General features: G+C 52.9%; 9 protein-coding genes across 9 annotated transcripts; 5 read left to right on the forward strand and 4 right to left on the reverse strand.

Annotated features, from left to right (window-relative positions):
• Positions 1 to 118: 118 nt before the first annotated feature.
• On the forward strand, positions 119 to 694 carry DPH4 (Diphthamide biosynthesis protein 4; the record flags this gene model as incomplete). The annotated part of the gene is made up of 1 exon (XM_062874064.1): positions 119 to 694. The coding sequence occupies one exon, from the start codon at positions 119 to 121 to the stop codon at positions 692 to 694; it is 576 nt and encodes a 191-aa protein (XP_062737171.1).
• A 593-nt stretch (positions 695 to 1,287) lies between these two features.
• BMH1 (14-3-3 protein) lies at positions 1,288 to 3,502 on the reverse strand. Its single transcript, XM_062874065.1, has 6 exons — positions 3,226 to 3,502; positions 2,583 to 2,664; positions 2,220 to 2,526; positions 1,928 to 2,169; positions 1,802 to 1,872; positions 1,288 to 1,746 (listed from the first exon to the last, which is right to left on the reverse strand). The coding sequence occupies exons 2-6, from the start codon at positions 2,641 to 2,643 to the stop codon at positions 1,627 to 1,629; spliced, it is 801 nt and encodes a 266-aa protein (XP_062737172.1). The 5' UTR covers positions 2,644 to 2,664; positions 3,226 to 3,502; the 3' UTR covers positions 1,288 to 1,626.
• Positions 3,503 to 4,348: 846 nt separating this feature from the next.
• Positions 4,349 to 5,779, forward strand: INH1 (ATPase inhibitor). The gene is made up of 3 exons (XM_062874066.1): positions 4,349 to 4,639; positions 4,761 to 4,906; positions 5,238 to 5,779. Exons 2-3 carry the CDS (start codon positions 4,785 to 4,787, stop codon positions 5,530 to 5,532), a joined length of 417 nt encoding a protein of 138 aa, XP_062737173.1. The 5' UTR covers positions 4,349 to 4,639; positions 4,761 to 4,784; the 3' UTR covers positions 5,533 to 5,779.
• Positions 5,687 to 8,411, reverse strand: NSP1 (FG-nucleoporin nsp1). Its single transcript, XM_062874067.1, has 2 exons — positions 6,323 to 8,411; positions 5,687 to 6,256 (listed from the first exon to the last, which is right to left on the reverse strand). The coding sequence occupies exons 1-2, from the start codon at positions 8,129 to 8,131 to the stop codon at positions 6,059 to 6,061; spliced, it is 2,007 nt and encodes a 668-aa protein (XP_062737174.1). The 5' UTR covers positions 8,132 to 8,411; the 3' UTR covers positions 5,687 to 6,058.
• Positions 8,412 to 8,645: 234 nt separating this feature from the next.
• On the forward strand, positions 8,646 to 10,996 carry QC761_107910 (uncharacterized protein). Its single transcript, XM_062874068.1, has 5 exons — positions 8,646 to 9,093; positions 9,159 to 9,554; positions 9,675 to 10,000; positions 10,058 to 10,857; positions 10,889 to 10,996. The coding sequence occupies exons 1-4, from the start codon at positions 9,018 to 9,020 to the stop codon at positions 10,766 to 10,768; spliced, it is 1,509 nt and encodes a 502-aa protein (XP_062737175.1). The 5' UTR covers positions 8,646 to 9,017; the 3' UTR covers positions 10,769 to 10,857; positions 10,889 to 10,996.
• A 75-nt stretch (positions 10,997 to 11,071) lies between these two features.
• On the reverse strand, positions 11,072 to 13,317 carry GCD11 (eukaryotic translation initiation factor 2 subunit gamma). The gene is made up of 3 exons (XM_062874069.1): positions 12,492 to 13,317; positions 11,450 to 12,436; positions 11,072 to 11,387 (listed from the first exon to the last, which is right to left on the reverse strand). The coding sequence occupies exons 1-3, from the start codon at positions 13,001 to 13,003 to the stop codon at positions 11,357 to 11,359; spliced, it is 1,530 nt and encodes a 509-aa protein (XP_062737176.1). The 5' UTR covers positions 13,004 to 13,317; the 3' UTR covers positions 11,072 to 11,356.
• Positions 13,318 to 17,914: 4,597 nt separating this feature from the next.
• QC761_107940 (uncharacterized protein) lies at positions 17,915 to 20,172 on the forward strand (the record flags this gene model as incomplete). The annotated part of the gene is made up of 3 exons (XM_062874070.1): positions 17,915 to 18,253; positions 18,317 to 19,029; positions 19,087 to 20,172. The coding sequence occupies exons 2-3, from the start codon at positions 18,610 to 18,612 to the stop codon at positions 20,170 to 20,172; spliced, it is 1,506 nt and encodes a 501-aa protein (XP_062737177.1). The 5' UTR covers positions 17,915 to 18,253; positions 18,317 to 18,609.
• A 1,162-nt stretch (positions 20,173 to 21,334) lies between these two features.
• Positions 21,335 to 22,875, forward strand: URA6 (bifunctional uridylate/adenylate kinase; the record flags this gene model as incomplete). Its single annotated transcript, XM_062874071.1, has 2 exons — positions 21,335 to 21,644; positions 22,004 to 22,875. The coding sequence occupies 2 exons, from the start codon at positions 21,335 to 21,337 to the stop codon at positions 22,663 to 22,665; spliced, it is 972 nt and encodes a 323-aa protein (XP_062737178.1). The 3' UTR covers positions 22,666 to 22,875.
• A 115-nt stretch (positions 22,876 to 22,990) lies between these two features.
• QC761_107960 (uncharacterized protein) lies at positions 22,991 to 23,910 on the reverse strand. The gene is made up of 3 exons (XM_062874072.1): positions 23,382 to 23,910; positions 23,268 to 23,328; positions 22,991 to 23,201 (listed from the first exon to the last, which is right to left on the reverse strand). Exons 1-3 carry the CDS (start codon positions 23,786 to 23,788, stop codon positions 23,166 to 23,168), a joined length of 504 nt encoding a protein of 167 aa, XP_062737179.1. The 5' UTR covers positions 23,789 to 23,910; the 3' UTR covers positions 22,991 to 23,165.
• Positions 23,911 to 24,042: the final 132 nt, after the last annotated feature.

Raw genomic sequence — 24,042 nt, forward strand, 5'->3', positions numbered from 1 at the left:
CTCATCACTCTTTCAACTACATCGTCAACTCAAGTCTACCTCAACTCACCACCGCCACCGAACATCAATACCATCACCTCCATTTTACCACAATATTCACTGTTTTACGCCCCCCCAAATGGACACCCCACCACCACGAAACCACTACACCACCCTTTCCCTCCCCCCCTCTCTCTTCTCCAGCGGCCTCACCCCCGAAGAGATAAAACAAACCCTCAAGAAATCCTACCGCCGCGCCCTGCTGGCTCACCACCCGGATAAATTAACCGCCTCCTCCACATCAGTGACGATAGACGAAATAACACTAGCCTACACCACCCTCTCCACCCCCTCCCTCCGCCAAGCCCACGATCTATCCCTCTCCTCCTCGGGTTATGGCCCAGCAGCGCTAGGGAGACATAAACTCCAAACCGGAATCGAAACAATCGACTTGGACGACCTCACTCATCATGAAGGGGAGGAGGAAGATGAATGGTACAAACCCTGCCGGTGCGGCAATCCCAAAGGCTTCCTAGTTCACGAATCAGATCTCGAAGAGGCGGCAAATGGAGGGTTGGAAGAGGTTGTCGTCGGCTGTCAGGATTGCAGTTTGTGGCTCAGGGTTGTCTTTGGTGTAGTTGTTCAAGATCAAGATCAGGAGGGGGAGACTCCAGAACAGAAAAAGGGGGAGACACCTGCTGCGGAGAGGAGGTGATACTACGAAATGGGCGGAATAGACGGGTGGGCAATTATCCATTTGACACGCACACATAATACATCATTCTCGAAAACACAGAGATTCTGCAACTCTGATAAAAACAAACTGGCTGGTCACGCAATGATGCCTTTTCTTTGTGCCCGAGTTTCCAAACTCTATAGCTGGCATTGTATAGTTGGCGGTGATGAGTAGGGCACCGGGTTATACTTAACCTCACGTACGTCTTTGAACGGAACAGGGAACAGCCTGTGGAGTCTCAAGATGTCGGAGTCCTCAAGAATGTCACCTTCTATCAGTATCACAGCAAAGGCCATCTCTGGACTCATCACAAACAGGTGAGATGAAAGCCGAGTCTCAAGACCCACCCAAAGTTGAGAGCATGCAGCTGGCTACGTCACTCGCTCTTTTCGAGTCAGGGGTGGAGGATGTCAATCTTGATCTGGATCTCCAGCTAGATGACCAAGATGTCTCAGGGCCTCGTTGTGATCTACTAAGGAAGGACACCAAAGAATGCAAGCAAAACACCGTCACGAGGAAAGCAATCACCTGGGTATATCAAAATCTATAGGGCAACCTAAGGGTGCAAAAGACTGCCGATTACAAGCCAAGTATAAAAAGTACTGCCGTGTGGGGGAAGGGGTTTTGGATTTTCTTGTCCAGACGGTCTTCCCGTCTCGAAGAGTCTAAAAGGCAAGCAGGGTGAGAAAGGGAAAGCAAAACCGTCCGTGTATGCTGCGCTCTAGCCCTCAAGGTACCGCGAATCACCGCCTCATACAAGTCCTCCTAAGTCTGTATTTTGCCTAAACACATGCAACGACCCGAGAGCATCTCCAGTCCGCACTCCAAAGACACCGTTTCCGCCGAGGGGATTCACCAACGATAAACCAGGGTTATCACTATCAAGAGACAAAGAAAACAAACGACAAATTTTACTCGGCAGGCTTGGGAGCCTCCTCGGCCGGGGCATCGGCAGGCTTGGGCGCCTCCTCAGCAGCCGGGGCATCAGCAGCGGCAGCAGGAGGCTCGGCCTCGGATGAGGTCCAGAGAGTCTGCACATAATCGTTAGCACGTCGCACCGCCTCGTCTAGATCAGACTGCACATACCAAATTGTCGCGGAGCAGCTGCATGATAAGGGTGCTGTCCTTGTAGCTCTCCTCGCTCAAGGTGTCGAGCTCTGTAGTCAACATCGTCAGTACCTATACCTCCTTGCTTGCTTTGACCCTACGTACCGGCGATGGCATCATCGAACGCCTGCTTGGCGAGATGGCAAGCCTGGTCGGGAGCGTTCAAGATCTCATAGTAGAACACGGAGAAGTTGAGGGCAAGACCAAGACGGATGGGGTGAGTGGGAGGAAGCTCGGTCTGGGCAACCTCGGTGGCAGCCTTGTAGGCGTCGAGGGACTTGTCGGCGGAATCCTTGCGCTTGTCGCCAACAGCGAACTCGGCGAGGTAACGATGGTAGTCACCCTTCCTGTGCGATTGTTAGAGGCATACAAAAGCCGAGAATCGAGGGGCACGAACATCTTGTGGTAAAAGACCTTGGACTCGCCAGTCTTGGCGGAAGGAATGAGGTGCTTGTCGAGAACGGAGAGGATGTCCTCGCAGATCTTGGCCAGCTCGGCCTCAATCTTCTGGCGGTACTCCTTGATAAGGCCGACCTGGGTAGAGTTACCCTTGGACTCCTCCTTCTGCTCAATCGAGGTGACAATTCTCCACGAAGCGCGTCTAGCACCAATGACATTCTTGTAGGCGACGGACAGAAGGTTCCTCTCCTCAACGGTGAGGTCACGGTCCTCGGAGGCAACGATCTTCATGTTCTCAACCATCTCTGTTGGGCGTCAGAATGCGACCCTGCAAACGCCCAAATCACCTTGACAAACGTACCCTCATAGCGCTCAGCCTGCTCGGCGAGTTTGGCCAGGTAGACAGCATCTTCATGACCCATTTTGTCGGTTTTGATGATTATCTGTGTAAGTTGAGTGGTAAGTTAGCGCGCGTTGGTTCAGAGACTGTCCAAGGCAGCAGGGCAATGTAGGTAATCGGTGAGCTCCGCCTTCGAGGTGAATGTGTTTTGAATGTCGGTCGTGATGGGCAAGTGCGGGCGAACAAGGAAGAATTGTAAAATAATGGCAGGAAACAAGTGTCGGTCGTTCTGGACAATCTCAACAGGCTTGCGATAGGCATGCGATTGCGCAAGCACCGTGCTGACTTCATGGCTTGGGCAAGCAAAGGATGCTCCCCGCTCTCGGTGGGGCATGCGCAGCGCAGCCCTGTCCAGGCCTTGGGCGTCGTTCGTGTGTTGGCCGCCGAAAAGGGGCAATTGAAGATGCCATGAGCTCGCCGCGTCCAGGAGCCCTCTCTCGATGCCGCCTTCCACAACTCATCGTCCAGAGGAGGCATGTGGTCGCAGTGGCGATGACGACAGAGGGGCCAGGTTTTGGTGTTGCAGCGGTGCAGCTGGTAGATGCAGCGGAGGCGGATGGGGGGGGGAGACGGGGGGACGGGGACGGCAATGCTGCAGACTCACCTTCGGTAGAACTAAGGAATCGAGTAATGTGTGTTGTTCTGGGGAGAGCGCAGTGTTCGCGGAGCGAGGTTCGTGAGTAGAAAGTTGGTGGACAGTGGACGATGTCTAACGTCTGAAGTTTGGGGATGAAGGGTGGAAATGAGTAGAGTCACCGGTTTTGGATGCAAAGTTGGAAATGAGGGAAGGGGCAAGGCGGAAAGCACCAGCGACAACCACAAGGCGAGCGGGATGCCGTGGCCTGGACGGGGTGACGACCAGTGAAATTTGGGTGGGCGAAGGGGCCTGTGCAAAAGCCCCTCTGCCCCCCCCCCCCCTCGTCCACTCCTGTTTAGGACCCGATTACCACCCGATGGAAAGATCAACACGTGACAAGTCAAACGACGCGCCAGGCCCAAGTACGTCACTGCTTTGACTTGACTGGCATCAGCCAGCGCCAACTTGCGACATTCAGGAGTGGCGTCTCTGAAACTTGCTGCCTTGTCCCAGTCCTAATGTCAAGACACATCGCCATAAAAAGAAACACCGAGCCACATCCCATCAGAGAAGTCCCAGTCCAGCATCACCCTCCAACCCCCAAGGTTTATTTGCTCTTACCTACAGTTTATTATGGCGGTCAGGCATATGCCAACACACAGAGGGGTCGGGCAGCCAGTTCCACCGACCACTACCTGGCATCGGTTAAGACAGATTTCTAGAACGTTCAGCAGTCAAATCGTGATCCTATATATCAGATTGGGACCCTTCACATTCCTAGGTCGGCTCCTACACGACCGCAATGCTTGCTCGGAATGAATTGCAAATGTGGCTCAGAATATCAATGCCGATGAAACAAGCGAATCCTTTTCGTCATTGCTAACTTAATCTATCTCAGCCTTACCTGGGGTGCTTTGGGCATTGGAGATAGGACTATCAAGAGTGGCTATGTAGAATGATTAAGCAAGCCATAGTATGTTGACTCTCACGAGCCAAGGCCGAGAACACTTCCCATACGACCTGAACCTAGCCAGTGTTCTAGAGCTATTCTATCGGTGCCATCATGAGAGGTTGAGAAACTGAGGAGATACAAACTGCGGGGCAACGGGGATCCCCGCAATATGAACATCAAAGCTCCGTTGCCTGTCAACATCAGTGTCTGCCGCTCATCAGTGGGGTGACTGCCCTCAGGCCACCCCGTCATAGCCAATACTAAGAAGGTGGGCTGTACAAAACAGTGGGGCCATCAACCTCTAACCCACCGTCTTGTCCCGCTTCGACGGAAGCTTTGACGTCCACTTGACCTGCTGGGAACTCCCGAAGGTAGAAAAGCTCTCCACTTCCTCTTTGAAGCTTACCTGCTCAAACTTGTGATCAGACCATCGGTTCTCCCCCGAACTACTCCGTCATCTCACGAAACTGAAAACAATTGTTCCTAGTTGTAAGATCCTCCTCTCTCTCTCTCTCTCTCTCTCCCTCTCCCAGTCATTGAACAAACCACCGGCGTATAATATTCAAGACCAATTGCAATCTGCTGACACCTTTCTTTCTAACTCACAAAGACGACCCCCACAACACCAATCACAATGCTTCGCACATCATTCACCAAGGTCGCCCGCCCGGCGCTCTTCTCCCGCTCGTTCGCGATCACCTCGCGCGCCATGGCTGCTGGTGACACCGGCGCTCCCCCCAAGACCGGCGGCCAGGGGTACGTTCATCTTCCTTCTACCTCAATAACATAATGACGCACCCGGTCCCTCCAACAATCACGAAGGAATACAGACACGAGGTTATGCCGGAGCTCGCGGGGGGAAGAGATCAGCTATATGGATGAGGATTTAGAGCAAAGCAGGGTCATGACATCAACCTCCCTAGCTCCCTGGCCCGAGCCGAAGCTCCCTTCCCCTCTGCAGCCAGGTGTATCCCGGCGGCCACTCCGGCTCAGGCATACCCCTCCTATTTGTCTCCAAACTACCACGCATATCAATCACAAAAACCAGGGAAGAGTACATAATCAGCTAACATGGTAAACAAAACAGTGATGCCTTCCAGCGCCGCGAGAAGGCTCAGGAGGACTTTGCCATCCGCCAGCGCGAGAAGGAGAAGCTCATCGCCCTCAGACAAAAGCTCAGGGAGCAGCAGGACCACCTCCAGAAGCTCTCTGACCACATGTCAGTAGTCAGGCTCCATTATACCCTTGAGCTCCCTGTACTAATGTATTCAAAAACAGCGACGAGATCACCAAGGAGCAGGGTGGCGAGCACAACTAAATATTTATCTACAAGATTATCAACCACGCGCTCTTCTCGGCTTGGCTGTCAAACTCCAATTTGACCAGTCACATCATCACTCAATGAAATCATGGCACCAACCATGAACAACAGCCAGGAAAGAAAGAGGAGAGAGAATAGGAGGATAATGAGTTGACATGAATTGTGAACTCAGTTGTACGAGTACATAGCCTTTTTTTCTGCTCTTGACTTTGTCTACCTGTTTGATTTTGCGATCAGCACGGCCTTGTCTTTGCACGCAAATTCGAAAAAAAGCAGACTTGAACAAATCTACCAATCACTTATCTCTGCCAAAGGCCCAGTGATACCCTCAATCTTGTTAGCTACCAAAGCTACCGGTATCAGAAAAAACTAACAAAACTTTCCATTTAACAAAAAACTCCCTCACACAAAACCCTCAACACCCATCCACCCACCCACTCCAAATGATACCCATCATTTGTATTGTTGTTGTTGTTGTTTGTTAAGCGCTAATACTCCAGGGCAACTTTTCCACCCCCCTTCCTGTCGAGGACTGATTACATATTTCCATCACCTCCCCACCATTCCTTCAACCCCATCATGATGATTTACTTGAAACCGCCCCCCCGATAGGAGCGATAAAAGCTCTCGGCAGCATTGCTCTCCGTCTCCTTGACACTCCCACCGCCCATATTCCCCGTCGTCTTCTGCGCGGCCTGGACCTTGGCCTGGAGAGCCTTGGCGTTGGTGTCGATCCACTGCAGCTGCGTCAAGTGGCTGTTCAAGACGCGGACAATCTGAGAGAGCTACACAATTCAAAAGACATCAGTAAACCATCAGCAGACAAGGGGTTATCACAGAACAAAACATACCGGATCATCACCCATCCCTCCCCTCCCCAAACTCCCACTCATGTCATTAATCTCCTTGATCATCTTTGTCAAATCCTTGCCCATATCGTCCAGCCGATCCGTCAGCTTCTCCGCCAGCTTGTACGTTCTCTCCCTCTCCTGATCCGGCCCCGTGATCTGCTCCTCCCGCGCCAAATTCACCCCCTGCTTGGCATACAGCTCGTCCAGCTCCTGCTCATACCTGTCCAGCCAGGCCCCCAGCTCCTCCTGCTGGCTCTCCACCCCTTGGAGCTGACGCTCAATCTCGTTGCTGGCGCGCTCCGCTTCGTGGGTGGAGTTGAACAGGCGCTGGATCTTCTCGCCGTTTTCGACGAGCATGCGATCCCACTCCGAGACCTTGTTGGCTTGCTCTTTGAATTCCTTTTGGTATTTGGACAGGTCTGTCGCCCAGCGGGTGATGATCTCGTCCATGGTCTTGTTCTTGAGACGGGGGAGCTGGGAGGCGGGGCCGAGGGTGGAGGCTGTGAGGTTGGCGGCTGTCTGGGCTGGGTTGGAGGGTGTGAGGCCGGGGGTGGTGGTCGTGGTTGTACCCGCGGGCTTGGGTCCGAAGAGACCTCCAGCTGCGGGAGCGGAGGAAGTAGCAGCAGCTGGGGTGGCAGCAGGCGCTGTGGTGCCCGCCGCGGGAGCTCCGAAGAGACCCCCGGTTGCCGGGGCCGTGGTAGCGGCTGGTGTGGCAGAGGTAGTAGCCGCCGAGGTGGTCGCCGGGGTTCCCGTTCCGAACAGAGTGCCGGCTGGCTTGGAAGCACCCGCTGGGGCCGTAGTGGCAGCAGCAGTTGTCGCGGCGGGAGCAGTAGTTGCAGCAGGGTTTGAGAAAAGACCACCAGCTGCCGGTGTCGAAGCAGCAGGGGCGGTGGTGGCAGGAGCTGCAGTGGTAGCCGGCTTGGGTGCAAAGAGATTGCTGGCCGCCGGGGCGGTTGTTGCACCAAATAGGCCCCCGGCGGCCGGGGCAGTAACAGCAGGCTTTGTCGTGGTATTAGCCGTCGAGAACAAACTACCGGCTGCTGGCTTCGCGGCATCCGCTGGAGGAGCGCCGGCTGGGGTAGTTGAGCCTAATCCACCGGCGGCGGCACCGCCGAACAATGGCTTAGCGGGAGTTGATGTAGCACCAGCACCTGTGGCCCCCGCAAACAGACTTCCTCCACTGCCGCCGGCACCTGCAAACAGTGAGCTACCGGCTGGTTTCGCGGCGGCGGCAGTCGTTGGTGTGGTCGACGCACCCCCAAACAAACCCCCAGCAGCCGTTGTTGGTGTCCCTGTAGTCGTGCCAGAGGCGGCAGGAGCAGCACCTCCAAAAAGCGGCTTCCCTGGAGCGGCAGCAGTTGCACTGTTAAACAGGGACGATGGAGCTGCTGTCGTGGCGGCTGGGGCAGCAGTCGAAGCACCTCCAAACATCGCCCCAGTAGTTCCAGCCGTCCCTGTTGTCCCAGCAGGCTTGGCGAATAAACTGCCTCCTGCTGAAGCCCCAGCACCCCCTCCAAACAGGCCTCCTCCGGTGGCAGGCGCTGCAGTCGAGGCTCCGGCGGTGCCAAAAAGACTCCCAGCCGGTTTCGCGGCGCCGGCGGCTGTTGTGTTGCCAAAAAGACTACCGCCGGCCGGTGTGGTCGATCCAGCCGCGGCTGAATTTGGGTTGCCGAAAGAGAATGATGGAGTTCCTGTGGTTCCTGTAGCTCCTGAAGCTGCTCCGAATATGCTACCCCCAGCCGGCGCCGCTGAGGTGTTCGCCGCACCAGAGCCAGCGTTGGATGATGGTGTGCCGAATGTGAAGGACATGTTTACGGTCGTGATGCTTCCGATCGACGATGGCAAGTTTGGGAAAAGGACGGGGTCTGGAGGTTGGCGACTTAGAAGAGAGGCGAGAAGAGCTCCAAGCAGCCCAACACAACCCCAGTCGCTTGGAGAGGCAGCTAAGGGAGAGCGCAAAGAGAGCACCCTTTGGTCGCGATGTCGAGCTTTGTTGATGCAATTGGCCTTGTTGATGGAATTCTGAGACGTGCGCGCAGCTTTGATCACAAGAAAGTGGGTTGAAATGTTGCTGTAGCAAAGTTGCTTCGAATGTTGACTTTTCGATGCAGAAGCGCAAAGCAGAGCAGAGCGTCGCGATTGATTGGACTTTTTGGCAGCTGTCGAACCGCGCCAGGAAAAAAGCTCCGTCAGCCTCACCAGTTGCACGCGCCCAAGGTGCCAAGCATCCACCCAACGTTGCACAGAGCACAAGGCTGAGAGTGTGCATTGCCCCACTCTCCTCCCATTCAACTAGTCTAGCGTGTGGGGCACAACCATCTCAAGCTCCGCATTGGATTCCATTGTCCCTCCACACTGCTCAACTCCAGCTCGCAAGTCACTGATCAGCCGACCTGACCTGGCCCCTCCCGACTGTCTCGTCTCGTCAGTTTACAAAAGAACTGCGTCCATGTATGCGTACCCAACCTGATCCAGAACCCTGACCCTGCTTCTGCCGCCACTTAATCGTGCATCAGGAGTGCTACCTCACCACCCTTTTGCGCACAACACAACTCCTGCAGCCTTCAAGGTTCCCCTTCCCCTTTGACCCCTCCCACCCACCTGTCTCTCAGTGAAACCGCCAACCACTGAGAAACCGTTGCTCTTTGAGGGAAAGAACATACATACAATCTTCGTTCTTCTCACAACAGACACCATGTCATCTGAAAGAAGAAACAGCTTGTCGCCTCCTGAGAGGCGTGGCACCGTTGACCCTGGTGCTCATGACCTAGGTACTATTGCCAGACTTCTTTCTACTTCTTACTTGGAAACAATGCGCGAAACTAACTTTTTCCAGCGGAATCCGATTCCGAAGAACACTATTCCGACGCCCAGTCTGGGCCAGTTGGGTCAGCGCCTCCGTCACCCATCCCGAGAACCAGAGTCGAGAGGGTCGATGACAAGCCTGCTTATGGGGAAGTCCCCGGCACCGAGGCTTACAGCAAGAGAGAAGGGGATGCCGAGCCGGACGAGATAGCCATCATCCCCGACCCCCTCGACCCAACACCCGCCGAACCGGAACGTCATGCCCGGTCTCCCACCCCTGGCGGACATCCTATTCCCAAGACAGTGGTGGAGGAGGCACCAGATGCTGAGGGCTCAGTGACACACCCGGAGGTGGAGGAGAGACACAAGTCGGATCCGCATCCGGATGTGACCATCAAGGCTGACGGGAAGAGGGTGGAAGATAATGGTACGGATGCGTAGTTCTTGCCTTTTTTTTCTAGCACAGCCAGCCTGCTCTACACGCTTTCACTTTCTTTTCTGTTCTTCTATAGCTCAGCCGGTATTGACGTGTGGTTTTCCTGCGTAGATGCCCCAATATCACCGTCTTTAAGTACTCCTGTGTCGACACGCTCCAGAAGAAAGTCGTCAAATGCCAGTAAAAGACCCGCGCCACTCAGCCCCACGTCACTGGGGCCTTCCGAGGGTGGAGATGATACGGTGGAGGGCGATGAAGATGATGATGATGACGACTTTGGGGATGACTTTGACGACTTTGAAGAGGGCGGCAACGACGATGACTTTGGTGACTTTGACGACGGGTTCCAACAAGTCGAGGAGACACCGCCAGTACCTCCTCCACCAGCAGCGGCGCCAGCTCCTGCCCCAGCACCAGCTGCCCCCGCCCTATCATTTGTAAGCCTTCATTGCCCATCCAACCTATATATCATATGCTAACTTTGTCCATCTCAGCCTATACCCACCTTTGACGACCTCGACCCCTCCGAAATCCACACCCTCACCGAGCCCTACCTCTCGGCCCTCTTCCCACCCCCAGACGCCGTCGACCCTCTGCCCTCCCTCTCCAACGAAAACCCCGTCTTCCTTACCCCCCGGTCCGCCTCCCTCTGGTCCCAACTCGTCGCCCCTCCCCCGCTCCAACCCCCAGATTGGATCCGCTCCCGTATCCGCCGGCTCTTCCTGGTCTCCCTCGGCGTGCCGGTGGACCTAGATGAGATCCTGCCCGCCTCCAAACAAAAAAAACTCGTCCTCCCCTCCCTCCACCGGTCAACATCCAATGGCTCGTTCCAATCTGGCGACTCAAGGAGTGTCTCCCGCGTCCGCGCGGCCGCATCGACAACATCGGTCGACTCCCAAGGAAACCTCAAACCCCCCAGGGCGTCAAAGAAACTACCTCAGACATCAGAGGGTGTAGACAGCAAAGAGAAGAGTTTGGATTTGCTAAAGGCAAGGCAGCTGTGCATGACCACCGACGAGGCGATGAACGGGATGACAGACAAGGAGTTGAGGGCGCATGTGGAGAGGTTGGAAAAGATGCAGTTTGAGGCAAAGGACGTGCTGGATTATTGGCAGAAGAAGACGGACGAGAAGATTGGGGATCAGGAGGCGTTTGAGAAGGTGATTGAGAACTTGGTGAAGCATGCTAGGAAGGCTAGGAAGTAGACTGGGAAAAGGGGGTGAACAGAATTACAAGGACAGAAAAAGTGTTGGAAAGGGAAAGGTTACGAAAAGGGCAGAAAGGTTCCAAGCAGGTTACGAAAAGGGCAGAAAGGTTCCCAGCAGGTTACCTTGAGGTTGTTGATTTATTACGGCAGTTACTAGTTAATGAAGGGGGAGAAAAAGGTTGCACAGGAGGCAAAATTATAAAGATAATAGACCAAGTTTGACACACTACTGGACCTTTGATCGAAGATGCAACTGTTGATCCAGATATCCATGCTTTCTGTCCAACATAAAGTTCTGTTTGATGGCATGACTTTGAGGACGCCCTTTTCGGAGCTGCATGAATGTCTTTCAACTGTGAAAATACACATGAGCAGTTATTATGTATCGCTACGTATATAAATTCCGAGTGGGCAATTCAGAAAAAAACAGGCAATCCCTTTATTTTCGCTACTCTACCCCAGTCTTGGCATATAAACACCACCACCCCCCCGCCTCCCTGCCTAACTTTTTGTGAACCATGCAGCAAAGAGCAGATGAGAACCCCTCTCATTCTACCGTCATTATCATCAAAATATAGTAGGCTGTTTAAGCGGTGACAGGCTCGACCGTTACGCCACTGTTTGACTCAGTTAGCAAAATATTCACGATGATCAAGAAAACCAGAGGGGGAAAACTTACGCAGCGATGGTAGCCCAACCAATGAGACGCCAATGCTTCTCGATACGTCTGCTAAGCGCAACCTTCTCGCCAATCTTTGTGCAAGCAGGAGATGTAAGCTGGAGCTTGGCAGCATCCTTCTTGATGGCAACAACCTTGGCACCGGTGGAGGTGGAACCAATGTTGACCATGATAACCTCGTTCTTCGCAAGCTTGTCGACCTTGGCCTGCTTGCCGTCGGCCGTCTTGACACCGAGGAGGCGGCGGAGGAGGTAGAAGTTGACCTCGATCTCACTGTAGATGTCGGGGAGGCGGCCCTTGAGACCGAGGACGAAACCGACAAGACGATCGGCTCTGCAGAGGGTAGGGTCGATGCGGGTACCGACACCAATAAGACCGCCGGGAACGGCGTACTTCAGCTCATTGGCCTCAGAGTTGAGAGACACAATACGGCTGAAAATGGGCGTGCACTTGAGATCACCCCTCTCGTCGCGAGTAACGATACCGGGGCGGATTTCAATCTCATCACCGAGCTTGAGCAGACCGTGAAGAACGGAACCACCAGCAACACCACCCTTAAGCTCCTCAATCTCGGCACCGGGCTTGTTGACGTCGAACGACCGAATGACGATCATGTGGGGGTCCATGGAGAAATCTCTCGGAGGGATGGGAATGGTATTGACGATAGCGTCGTTGATGGCGTCGATGTTAAACTTGAGCTGGGCCGAAATGGGGATAATCGGCGACTTGCCAGCGACTGTGCCTCTGATGAACTTGAGAATAGACTCGTGGTGCTGCTTGGCAGCCTCTTCTCTCATAAGATCGACCTTGTTCTGGAGAATGATGATCTTGTCCAACTTCATAATCTCGATGGCGGCCAAATGCTCAGAGGTTTGAGGCTGAGGGCAAGATTCGTTACCGGCAATGAGAAGAAGGGCGGCGTCCATGACGGCGGCACCTGACAACATGGTACTCATGAGAATATCGTGACCGGGGCAATCAACAAAGCTGGTTACTGTTAGCAACTTTCCTCAGCAGTCGCTCGCCTCTATGTGATACTTACGAGACATGGCGCAACAGTCTGTAAGTTCCTGTGCAGCCCTCACGCTCGCAAGGAGGGTCAACCTCCTTCTCGCTCTTGTAGCTCCTGTAGCATGTCGGCCTTGGGCATTCTGGGCTATCGCACTTGTAGATCTTGGCGTTGGCGTAACCCAGCTTGATGGTAATGTTGCGGATCAGTTCGTTCTTGAAACGAACGGTCTGGACGCCAGAGATGGCCTTGACGACTGTGGACTTTCCGTGAGCGACGTGGCCGATGGTACCGATGTTGATGGTCGCTTGCCGCGCAATAATCTCGGCTGTGAGGGGGGTAAGGCTCTTGATGTCGAGGTCCTTGGGGTCTGTTTGAGGGGGCAGAGGTGGTCTCTGGACAACTGGGGCAGGGGCGCTCTTCTTCAGGGCCGACTTGGGCTTGTCGAGGAGGTCGTTCTCGGAATCATGGATATCGACCTGGGACTCGCCGGAGTCTGAATCCGACTCGGGGATATCGTTACCGAATTTGTCGTTGGCCGACATGGTGATGGCTTCGTTCGGCGGCGGGGTAGTTGGTTTTGGGGTCTTCCTGTGGTTGTTTCGGCGCGCCGGTTTGGTCGCTCGATCAAGTAATCGGCGAAGTTTTCTTTATGAGGGCGACGCGGTGGCTGCGTTGCGTGGTTTGCGGAATTGCCGGTGGAGGAAGATGCCGACCAAAAGCAAAGGGTGGGATACAGTATTTGGAAGAATTTCGTGTGCAGTCATACACATTTGCGACTCATCCTTGCCTTACCACTGGTGGTGCTGCTCTAAACTTTAACCAATAAAGGTTAGCGCCACCTGCCCCACCAAGACCGATAAGCCCCGATAAGCCTCCAAATGTGAGACGATTCACTTTGAGCTCACCTCGTGAACAATTAAATGGAAACTGCTCTTGGGTTTTCACTCTGGAACTGCCATTATTCTGTCCACAATCTGATACTTTGCTCTCGAGTCTTAACAATGCTAACTGTAAACCTCATAATAGCAAAAAGGATCTTAACAATAGCAAGGAGACCTGGAACTTCGTCCAGTTCCAATAGCTTCAACTGTACGTTAGCACTGTCAAAGAAACAGAGTTGGCCAGTGTCAAGACCTGTCAAGGACCCGGTTGCAGCTCCCAGCCTGTTCACTCATGGATAGGTAGCTATTGTCATCCATCCAATAACCTGAAGCATCACATGCTCCCCTGAGCAAGACTGAAGCTCACAGTCACACAGGATACGGCATGACAAACACTTTGGATGTTCAATTCTGTTGAAGTTCTCCTTTCTTTCTTCACAGTGGCTTCTGGAAATTACCCACATAATTGAAGACTCTAGAAGGCGCGAATATGAGTTTATTCACTTTAACTGGTGACATGGCTGTCATTGAAGCTAAGGGTCAGAAAGTCATGTGGCAGAGATGCACTATTCACCATAACCATAACAGTCACAGGTTTACTTTGCCTTGGTGAGTTCATGACACCGACGCTTTGACTCAAATGATCATGTTTTGAGAACCAATACGTTTGTGGTTATAATGCTATTCTTAGGGGGAAAGGGGTGTATCTTTAGACAAAGACCAGCCATTCCCCGCTTCGTTATATATGGAATCTGCTGCTCACCACGTGGACCTTCCTTTGCTTTGCGGCTGTTCAACACGACCGCTGTTGAAGTGATCCCACGTCAAAGTTAATAGCAGAATACCTCTTAGACAAGTGTGACAACAAAGGCAACTTATCTCGGTTCACCCCTAGAAAGATATCGCTGTGAGTCCAACCTCACATCTGCCGAAATTCACAAAGTTGTGCTAGAACGCGAAAAGAAAAGATGCTAAACAATCACAACATTAATTCCAAGGACTGCTCACTGGCAATACGGAATCCACAGCAATGTGCTGAAAATCAGCGGAGAATTCTGCTCTCAGACTAATCATCAAATCAAATCTAGAGGGTCTGTCTGGACTTAGTCGTGAACGGTGGGTCTACTGAGTGCCTCACAGTATCACTTTTCATTTCAGTTCTCACACAGAGAAGTTATCTAAGTGAAAAGAGCTGGATATACTAGTCAACACTAGTATAGCTTTCACGCTAGATACACAATCTTGCTACGATTATAAGCTTCTCGCCCATGGTATATCACAAAGCCACTTGTCTAAGTCCTTATATACAAGAAGGTTTCTGGGGCCTTATAAAGATGTCTCAAGTCCTTTCCCTTTATTTAAAGTTATTGCCCTAAATTGTACTGACCTGATATATATCCTCTGCTCTCTCTCCGAACATGGCTCAGTACTAACATCCTTCCCTGACTCCTCATCATCACAAGTCACATATTTCCTCTTTATGTTCAAGCTTGATCACACAGATCCACAAGAAAAGATAAAAAACGCATCAGATGAAGCCAGCCAGTCAGGTAATTCCAAAATCATCATTGGCCAGCTCATTTACCACCGCTCAACTTCCACGTGTCGGGCAAAGCTAAGATCAAAAACCAGAAAACCACGAACCCACTGCTGCCTTGCAGAGTCAGTTGCAAGACTAAATACTCCACATACAAAGCTGTCTTTCTTATTGGAAGTGAATGGTCCCATTGCACCAACTAAAAGTCTGGTTATGTTTCATGTTTGAGAAGTGAACAAGCAGTCATTGGAGGCTATGTCTGCCAGATTTTGTTGTCATTGCCTAAGCCCAAGGTGGGTACATTTTGCATGTGGGTTTTGTTGTGAGCTGCGTGACATTGAAGGCGACGATCGCATGTGTCATCTCAGTGGTGTTTAACGAGACCGAAGCCAAATCACGGTGAGCTCAAAATAGCTTCAAGATCTGAAGGTCAGGTGCGTGGTCCTTGTTAGCCAGCACAGCAACAGTCTAGAACCACATCCCCAAGCCTCTTCAGCTCAGTGGCAGTAGTCTACCAGCGTAACACCACTAACCAGTGATCTAGAAGCATTCCGAGACGATCACTTCCTCGTATGCCCATCTGTAACAGCAGCAAGTCAAGTTTGACATAAACGACCCGCATAAGCCACAAACGACACGCAAACTTCCTTTTCAGCCCTCCCTAGCAAAAGTTTCAGCCCTGAAGCCTCCTATCCACTTGCGACTCCAGGCACACTCTCGGGGGATGCGGAGAAAACAGAATGTGACTGGCCATGTGGCCACCTACGGTCAGAGAAACAGCGGCATCGGGAAGAATTCCTTGCGAGGAAGAGGAAGAGGTGTCTGTGATGGGCATATCTCTGCCCTAGTTGTACATAGACTACCGGGCGTAGGACAGACCACCCGTCCACCCACCACTCCAACACCAACCCCGCCCTCAGAACGGAACACAAGCAGGATTACGATAATGGAAAGAATGCAGAAGTCTCTTTTTTCTGGGACACGATTAGCGTGCTCGATGCTATTCATACATCGAAAGGAGCCAGAAAATCAATATTCTTGGTAAGCTAACGGCATAGAAGTGGGCAAATATCGCCCGAGCCAACGGCTCCCAGCGGGTTCCCAGTGCCACGGCCCTTTCTCGATCCCCCAATCTATCTGGGGCGTCACTAGCGGTCTGATCGCGGGTTGCTACCGTTGAGTTCGCAGTTTGCTTCTGCACACACACTAGACTACCTAGCAAGGTCTTTCCATGACTTCATGACAGAAGAAAGTTTTGTAAGAGCCCGATGCCGTGGGGTACCACCTACCTTGGAGCACACAACAGAGAAAGAGAGAGGGGAAACGAATCGCCAAATCCAGACTGTGTGTGAAAAAAACGCGTGCTGACGATAATTTTCTCAACCTAAATTGGAATGTTGACTATATAATTAGCAGCGATAGTCTGCGGGAGGGAGGGGTGTGATGGCCAGACTCTTGCAGACTGTCGAGCCCGTTGATGGAACCCGAAGCGCGGTCACCAACATGTGTGTAAGCTGGTGGTGGTGCCCGTTACACAGCGTTGAACCAGGACAAGAAGTCTATATTGATAACCATTATAGACATCCATCGTAAGCACGGTAGTCGGATCTTGCACCAGATGTGGTATGTGGGTTAATTAACATGATGTGGTTCCGCTGCGCAACCACCGAGGATTATTGGACTCTTGGGAAAAGAAGTGCAACATTTAGCACCCTAAAAATATGGCAGAGATGGTGGGTAAAAATCCGGTTCTGTATGTGGTGATCATGCACGGGACGAGCACCAGTGACACCCACCGGGACAATTTTGTCCTAATCAGGATTTTTTGCCCATACTCTCAAGGTCTGCCTCGTTGCTGGGAGAATCCGCAGCTGAATTCTGTGTGCCTTTTTCCAAATTGAAGCGAGCTGTTGGCTTGGCTTGTACTTTTCGCCTGCTAGGTGCCAGCCTCAACCTGGAGCATCGTGAGGATGTCGACCGCTAGAAAACTCTCGCTTGCCTCGGTTGAACCGGTTGAATTAAGATGCTGATATTGAATCCACCATCTTGGGTCTTATGTGAGCAGAGATAACGAGAGACATCCTGGGACGGGCCTTGGGGATGAGGATGGTTTTGATTCATGAAGAGCTGGCCCCGAGACAACGACAACAACGGTTGAAGCCTTCAAAGGCGGGGTCATGATAAAGCTCTATTCAAGGCCCAGGTCGTACATTCCATTCATGTGCCACTCGGTTGACAAAAAGGTCCTTTCTGAAGGCAAAAAAAGTGAAGGCCAGTCGTCGGACTCTTGGAGCTGGCTGGCTGGGCAAGAGGGGACGTCGGCCGCTGTGTGGCACGGCTTACCGCTGAGCTGCATGACCGGCAGAGAGATCACAAAATGCTAGTCGCTGATTGGATGCTGCTTTCAAGCAATCCGAACCCCACAGGGTTAGACGCAGATCATTGGTGGCAGCAACGGCAGGGGTGGCAGCTGCACGACAGGGGGAGTCCAACCTGAACTCGACGACAGTCACTCTCTTGCCGCCCAACCAGCGACTGTCCCGCCCAGGCCGGCGTCCAACCTCACGCTCTTTCGGCAGAAATGGTCCTGCTCGACACAGGCCTCCATCCAATCGATTCCAAGCACTTGCATATGCGCCAGCCCCGCCCCGGGTTGCGACGACTTTGAGCGCCAAGCACCGCCAGAGAATGAGTCCTCTCTCGTCCCTCTCACCGTGGAACAGATCGAGCATCACCACCCGCCCGGCCATGTTCCATGGACCCGAGCACATGTTTCTGCAGCCATTGATGGGCCGAGTAGCTTCTGATGACACGGTGAAGAGGCTTCCAAGAACGCTGCTTGTAGCTCTGGGCATTTGCAGTTAAACGGTGGTAGTATTAGTCTTTTTCTCTCACTACTTGTGCTGTTGAAGTCCCAAGCTCCGAGCACTATGCATGCACTTCGGTACCACCACCCATGACACCCCCCAAGGTCCCATTTCCCTCAACCAACAGCGTATTGCTATATTGAGATGCCTCCTCTTTGCAAGCTAGGACCAGTGTCCTCTGCTTATCTAGCAGATTTCTCTAGCCTTGATGATCGTCGGGACTCTTCTTCCCTCTTGTCATCCATTGTGAAGTGAGACTCTTCTCCTGTACTTCTTCCTTCCAGGTTTCCTTCTAGACCGCCAGGAACATTAGGAACACGCTCCTGTAGCCAGCATCTGCAACCCACCCGCGGGTCTCTCTTCGGGCCGCCCAGCAAAACTAGCTCCAGTGCCGCTCCGTCACTCCAGTGGGCGTCTATTTTCCATCACGAGTCGCCCGGGCTTTATTGGCAGCTTGGTACCTCGCCCTATCAGAGCCGCTTGCTGGGAAAATACCCCCTGTCCACCGTGGGTGTCCCCATTGCACCCGTTGCCTCCCTCATCGGACCACTCACTTACACCTCCCTGCAGCTGCGAGGCCCGCATGCCGTGTAAGTGGTAGTGGCAGCGGCTATTCAAATCCCACCATCCCCCCAAGAGAGCGCCATCTTTTTTCGGAATTCCTTTCCTTTGGCAGCTGGGCTCTCTTAACCACACCCTTTCCCTTGGTTCTGTTCCGCCACCGTCCTCTTTATTGAAGACTGGTATCTTCCTTCTCTTCAACTTGCCGTCCATCTTTGTAGGTGTTATCGCCGCCTACACACAACACCAAGCAACAAAAAAGGAAGAAGGGAGAAACGACTTTACTGTCGTTGTCGTCCACGATGGGTCTCGACGAAAAGAAGCGGCCAACGGCCTTGAACCTTGCACCGATCCGGACCAAGTCAGCCGGCTCCATCTCTTCTACAGACTCCTCATCCACATCCTCGTCTTTGGCCAAGCCTCCCAGGACACCACGGTTCGCCGAAGCTACAGCAGTAAACTCACCTATCGAGCCGAGATTGGGACCCTTTTCTGACAAGCACGAAATCACTCAGGCGCAGCCCGGAGATGTTGGATTTGGTTATATCGGAAACAGGGGATCAACAGTACCAATGACGCCAAAGTCGCCTTTGAAGAGCGCCATGAGAGTACCAGGCACACCCGGCAGGGGATTGACAAACCCCCTGAGCCCCACCTTCAGAGAAGAGGAGAACCTGGAGGCGCGGGAGAAGATCACAGAGAAGGACCAGGCTAGGGATTTGGTAAGTGAAGGATGATAGAGGTTGGTTTGGCGAATATGGGACTAACAATCACGGCAGAAAATCAAGACCAGAGTAAGAATGGCCAAGTTCGCCCTCCGTGGTGTCAACTTCAGCTGCTCCCTGATTATCTTGTCCATGATCTCGGCCTCGTTCGCCATTTTCAACGCCACCAAGGCTCTTGCACCTATGAGCGGTCTTCCGGCTTGGTCCAACAACACCAACACCTGGCCTCAGAAGGTCGTTCTCGCCTGTGCTGGTGTCTCGCTCATCATCTGCGTTTGTGTCTTTGTTGGCTACTGCCGTGGTGGTCACAGGAGAGCGGAGAAGGTCGGCGTCTATTACACTCTGTTCGCGGTCGGCTGGTTCATTTTCAGTATGGCTATGTGGGCTGCGGCCGCCGGAATCCTCCAGCACTCCAAGTCCAACAGCGGTAACCAGGATATGTGGGGATGGGCCTGCGTCGAAAACCGTCGATCCGAACTCTTTGGCGGCCAAGTCGACTACGCCCTTGTCTGCCGCCTCCAGGACTGGACTCTTATTTGCATCATTATCGAGTTGGTGGTCGAGATCATCAGCATCACGCTTTATAGCGTCGTCTTTTACCGATACTGGTCGAAGAGGAAGCTTCACAAGTCGATGGACATGCGCGACAAGGCCCGCTCCGATCTCTACCTCGCCCAGCTTCGCAGCCAGTCCGCCCCCAACACACCTGGCTTCGGCCCCAAGTCGCCCGCCTTCTCGCAATATGCTCTTTCCCCTCGCTTCCCGCCCACCACTTACAAGTCTCTGGGCGATATCCAGGAGAACACCTCCGATTCGCCCTTCACTCCTGGTGGCAACAACCTCGTTGTTCCTCATTCCAACTTCACTCCCCAACAGGCTGCCTTCAAGCTCCAGGCCCCGCCTACCAAAGCTAACCCGGCTACTCCATCAACACCAAAGTCCGGATACAAGCCACCAACGGCGGCCGATCTTTCACCCTCCTCGATCACCGCCCCTGCTTTCCCGGCACCTACAGTTCAGCATGCGCCAATGGTAGAGGGCGAGCAGCAGTACGAGGCGGTACCCATCCCCGGTGCCTACGCCGGGCAAGCGATCAAGTCACCACCACCTGTTCAGACAACATTCAACATCCCACGATAAATGGGGTCGCTTGAATGGACAAGGGGTGACGGCAGCAAGCCCTGGTCGTTTTGCATGTATACATTTCTTTTCTCTCAGCCTTTCTTTTATGTTTTTTTTCTTTGTCGACAACTACTCTGCCCTTTAGTGGCTGTCTGCCTTCTTTCTAACCCAAAACTTTTTTCTTTCCTTTTTTGTCTGTTTGGATATACCAATGGCGTTTGACGGCACGAAGAACTTGATCTTACAAAGTGTGGACGGCACTCGTTCTTCTTTTTACAACAACCTCTAATTGGATGGACTGGAGGTGGACTATATGTACATTATTACGGTGTGGCTTTTTTTGGCATGAGCGACCAGAAAGATCTTACCTTTTCGCTGTGCGAGAATAGCGAGGATGATATGAAAGGGGACTATGTTGGACGTGGGAAATGATATCTGGGTGGGTGAGATGAGAAAGACATTTTTTCGTAAATAGAAAACAAGAAAATTGTCTGAACCTTCGAGATTGTGTATTTGGTGATGGGAGTATGTGATGCGTGTGATGGCTTGAATTGTGTGCTTGATGCAAGTCATTGCTATGTTTTGATTGTGCAACCGCCATGTTGAGATGTGTGGTTGATGTGGCAGTATTAGTGGCCCCAAAAGGGGGTGGGCAGGAGATGGGGTCAATATCTCGAGGTTGTCAAGGTGGTTACGGCGTCAACTTGATCACATCTTTCAGTTTCAACTTTGATGTGATAGATAACTTCAACACGGAAAGTAGGGCCTCGCCTCATCACAGCCGTTCTCTGGAAAAATAATGTAAGACGGTTGTAACTATAGGCGCGGGCGATTCAGGGGTCCACCAAGAGATGAGATGACATGACACTAACAATTTTATTTTGGGTACCTCTAATTATGCACAAGCCAACCTGACTCTCCATCCCATCTCCGCGATCCTCTCCTGATTCTGTTCTGTGTTTTTTTTGGGCTCCGTTGTTTCTTCGCCTTCTTTTCTTACCAATAAGACTTGCTTGGTTGTCCCTGACCGACCATACATACCCCTTACCCAACCGCCACAACTCACCCATCACCCCGCGTCGTCATCGTGCATTGTGCGTGCTGTCCGCCGCCCATCCCCTATCACGAGCTTCCCTCGCGCGCGCGCAAAACCACTTCACACACACACGAGAACCGAACAATGTCTACAGCAGCAGCAGCAGTAGGACGCCAAGCCTGGCGGAAACTAGCGCGCAACAACAGCACTGCTGCGATCCGTCGTACCATCTCCTTGTTGCCCAAGTCGCAGCAATTCCGTCCTACCTCCTCCGTTCCTGCTTTTACCGCCAACGCCAGCAAGGCTGCCCCCCGGTTTTCCCAGTCACAACAGTACAGATCCTACAGCTCGGGCGGTTCAAGCGGTGATGGGACAAAGGTCAAGTTCTGGCCGTTTGTGCTGGTGTTGGCTGCTGGTACTGGCGGGTGGGTGTTGTTAATTAACAGGCAAAAGAGTAAGTTTACTTTTTCTTTGGGGGACAACGAATGGGCGCACAGCGGAGATGGATGATGTAGTTGGACGAATAGGGGAAGGAGTTGGTGCGGCATGGAGGGTTCCCAAAGAACAGGCGGGAGCTTTGCAGCTGCCGATTTGTTGGAGGGGCAATCGAGCTGTGCCATGTGAGGTGTGTAGCTATGCCAGGTTTCAAGGCAGGAAGCACCCTCAAAGAGCGCCACTTTTTGAACCTCCAACGATACATGTCTCTTGAAACTCGCCCATCAACTGCCCTAATCTCGACATCACAATACTACATACCTATCTAACCTAAAACTATACCCAAACAAAACCACAACTAACCGCCCCAAACCGCAGACATGCCCCCCAACCCCAAGCAAACCGCCTCCTCCTCCGCCAAACCCACCCCAGCCTTCTCCCCCTCAGAAGTAACCGTCCTCTTCGTCCTCGGCGGCCCCGGCGCCGGCAAGGGAACCCAATGCGCCAACCTCGTCAACGACTTCTCCTTCCACCACCTCTCCGCCGGCGACCTCCTCCGCGCCGAGCAGGACCGCCCCGGCTCCCAATACGGCCAGCTAATCCAAGACTGCATCAAGAACGGCGCCATCGTCCCGATGGAAGTCACCGTCGCCCTCCTCGAGAACGCCATGGCCGACGCCATCGCCAAGTCTGGCTCGAAAAAGGCGCGCTTCTTGATCGATGGCTTCCCGAGGAAGATGGACCAGGCATTCCAGTTTGAAAAGGTGGTTTGTCCCGCGAAGCTGGTGCTCTTCTTTGACTGCCCGGAGCAGGTGATGGAGGGGAGGCTGTTGGAGAGGGGCAAGACGAGCGGGCGGGCGGATGATAATGCGGAGAGTATCCGCAAGAGGTTTAGGACTTTTGTTGAGACGAGCATGCCGGTTGTGGAGTATTATGACAAGGAGGGGAAGGTGATCAAGGTGGATGCGACGCCGGGACCGAAGGAGGTGTATGAGGATGTGAAGAGGAAGCTGGTGGGGAAGTTGGGGGAGAACTTTTAGACTGAGTTGACTGGGGCGGTTTTGATATTTTGAGCGCTGAACTTGGTTGGTTGGTTGGCATGGTGTTGATAGAAGGGATGGATGGGTTATGGGAAAGCAAAGGGCAAGCAAGCATTGGAGTTGGAAGAAACTTAGAAATGGAAAAAGGAAAAGAATCGTTCGTTTTTCTTTCTTTTGTAGTTACTTTTGCAAATCTTAGATAGAAGCCGAGGTAGTTCATACATTTTGTTTCCCATCGGTATACAAGTGCACCTGCTCTTGTCAGTATTCCTGGGAGAGACCAATATCGCACTTTTGATCAATGAACCAAAGCAAGTTGGTTGTGAATATGTGTGTTATACATTTTTGCTTGTTGTCTTGCTGGTATTGATACAAATGCTGCTCTGCCCTGCCCTGCCCTGCCTCCCAATCTATACACTTTCCCACCATCATCCTCTTGGTATTCCTCCCCCCCATTGTCCTTTTTCTCTGTCGATCGTCGTCGTGATATCGTAGCGCCTTTACCTGGGGAACTTGCTCCAGCTGCGCTTCCCAACCTATTATGTATCTCATTAGCACTCCTCCCTCTCCCTCTCCCAATACTATTTTCCCTTGTTACATACCTTCTTCCACTCCCTAATAAGCCCAGGCATCTCAAGCATAGCCTTCCTCCTCTTCTCCATCCTATCATCCTGTCAGCACCCCATCTTTCCCCCTCTCCCCAAAGGAATACGTACTTTGCAACCAGCACCCTCTCATGCTTATGACCCTTGACCTTCTCACCCAAACCAGTACCCTTCACCCTCAACCCAAACTCCACCCTCTTCGCCAGTCTCGTCTCCGTCCCCTTCTCCGTATAAGGCAGCAACTCCTCCACTCCGTGCTCCCTCGCCAACTTGACAAGCTCAGCCTGTCTGCGCAGGGAGTATTTTGGGTCGTGCCATTTGCCGGTCACAGGGTGCTTCCGCGGGAGGAACGGGTTGGGGGTCTCGCGCTGGTAAAAGGTGAGGGCCTTGCTCGGAGCGTGGGCTGCGCCGAGGGGGAGGATGGATAGGGGGGGGTAGCGCGCCAGAAAGGTCTTGAGGCGGGGGGGGAGGGATTGCGCTAGTTGGATGAAGGTTGAGGGGTTGGTGGGGGTAGCCATGGTGGGCGGGATGTGTTGTTGTTGGTGTCGTTGTCGTCGTCCCGGGGGACGGGGATGTTGGATTGGTGACGGTGCGGTCGTAGAGGTTCGCAATCGGGAGTGAGGGTGGGAGCGAGCTTGATGGACAGGGTCGGTTATCGAAAAAAGTTCTAGGGTTGGGATTGGTTGATGGGAGTGGGCAATTGGGAGACCCTAACCCTGTGGTTTGTAGGCTACTGAGAGACGAGAAACGCATTCTATTATGGTTTAGGGCC

The sequence above is a fragment of the Podospora bellae-mahoneyi genome (assembly GCF_035222275.1).
Source record: "Podospora bellae-mahoneyi strain CBS 112042 chromosome 1 map unlocalized CBS112042p_1, whole genome shotgun sequence".
NCBI lineage: Eukaryota > Fungi > Ascomycota > Sordariomycetes > Sordariales > Podosporaceae > Podospora > Podospora bellae-mahoneyi.

What these genes read in the sequence shown, in the direction of transcription:
- BMH1 (XM_062874065.1), bottom strand. Translation starts at nt 2,643, where the DNA reads ATGGGTCATGAAGATGCTGTCTACCTGGCCAAACTCGCCGAGCAGGCT. An exon ending in GCAGGCTGAGCGCTATGAGG is followed by an intron (nt 2,527 to 2,582) that starts GTACGTTTGTCA and finishes GACGCCCAACAG; the next exon opens with AGATGGTTGAGAACATGAAG. An exon ending in GTTCGATGATGCCATCGCCG is followed by an intron (nt 1,873 to 1,927) that starts GTACGTAGGGTC and finishes TGTTGACTACAG; the next exon opens with AGCTCGACACCTTGAGCGAG.
- QC761_107910 (XM_062874068.1), top strand. Translation starts at nt 9,018, where the DNA reads ATGTCATCTGAAAGAAGAAACAGCTTGTCGCCTCCTGAGAGGCGTGGC. An exon ending in CCCTGGTGCTCATGACCTAG is followed by an intron (nt 9,094 to 9,158) that starts GTACTATTGCCA and finishes AACTTTTTCCAG; the next exon opens with CGGAATCCGATTCCGAAGAA. An exon ending in GAAGAGGGTGGAAGATAATG is followed by an intron (nt 9,555 to 9,674) that starts GTACGGATGCGT and finishes TTTCCTGCGTAG; the next exon opens with ATGCCCCAATATCACCGTCT.
- NSP1 (XM_062874067.1), bottom strand. Translation starts at nt 8,131, where the DNA reads ATGTCCTTCACATTCGGCACACCATCATCCAACGCTGGCTCTGGTGCG. An exon ending in GAGGGATGGGTGATGATCCG is followed by an intron (nt 6,257 to 6,322) that starts GTATGTTTTGTT and finishes TGAATTGTGTAG; the next exon opens with CTCTCTCAGATTGTCCGCGT.
- QC761_107960 (XM_062874072.1), bottom strand. Translation starts at nt 23,788, where the DNA reads ATGGCTACCCCCACCAACCCCTCAACCTTCATCCAACTAGCGCAATCC. An exon ending in GAGAGGGTGCTGGTTGCAAA is followed by an intron (nt 23,329 to 23,381) that starts GTACGTATTCCT and finishes ACAGGATGATAG; the next exon opens with GATGGAGAAGAGGAGGAAGG. An exon ending in TTATTAGGGAGTGGAAGAAG is followed by an intron (nt 23,202 to 23,267) that starts GTATGTAACAAG and finishes GATACATAATAG; the next exon opens with GTTGGGAAGCGCAGCTGGAG.
- INH1 (XM_062874066.1), top strand. Translation starts at nt 4,785, where the DNA reads ATGCTTCGCACATCATTCACCAAGGTCGCCCGCCCGGCGCTCTTCTCC. An exon ending in CCCAAGACCGGCGGCCAGGG is followed by an intron (nt 4,907 to 5,237) that starts GTACGTTCATCT and finishes TAAACAAAACAG; the next exon opens with TGATGCCTTCCAGCGCCGCG.
- GCD11 (XM_062874069.1), bottom strand. Translation starts at nt 13,003, where the DNA reads ATGTCGGCCAACGACAAATTCGGTAACGATATCCCCGAGTCGGATTCA. An exon ending in AGACTGTTGCGCCATGTCTC is followed by an intron (nt 12,437 to 12,491) that starts GTAAGTATCACA and finishes AACAGTAACCAG; the next exon opens with CTTTGTTGATTGCCCCGGTC. An exon ending in GGTTGGGCTACCATCGCTGC is followed by an intron (nt 11,388 to 11,449) that starts GTAAGTTTTCCC and finishes TGAGTCAAACAG; the next exon opens with TGGCGTAACGGTCGAGCCTG.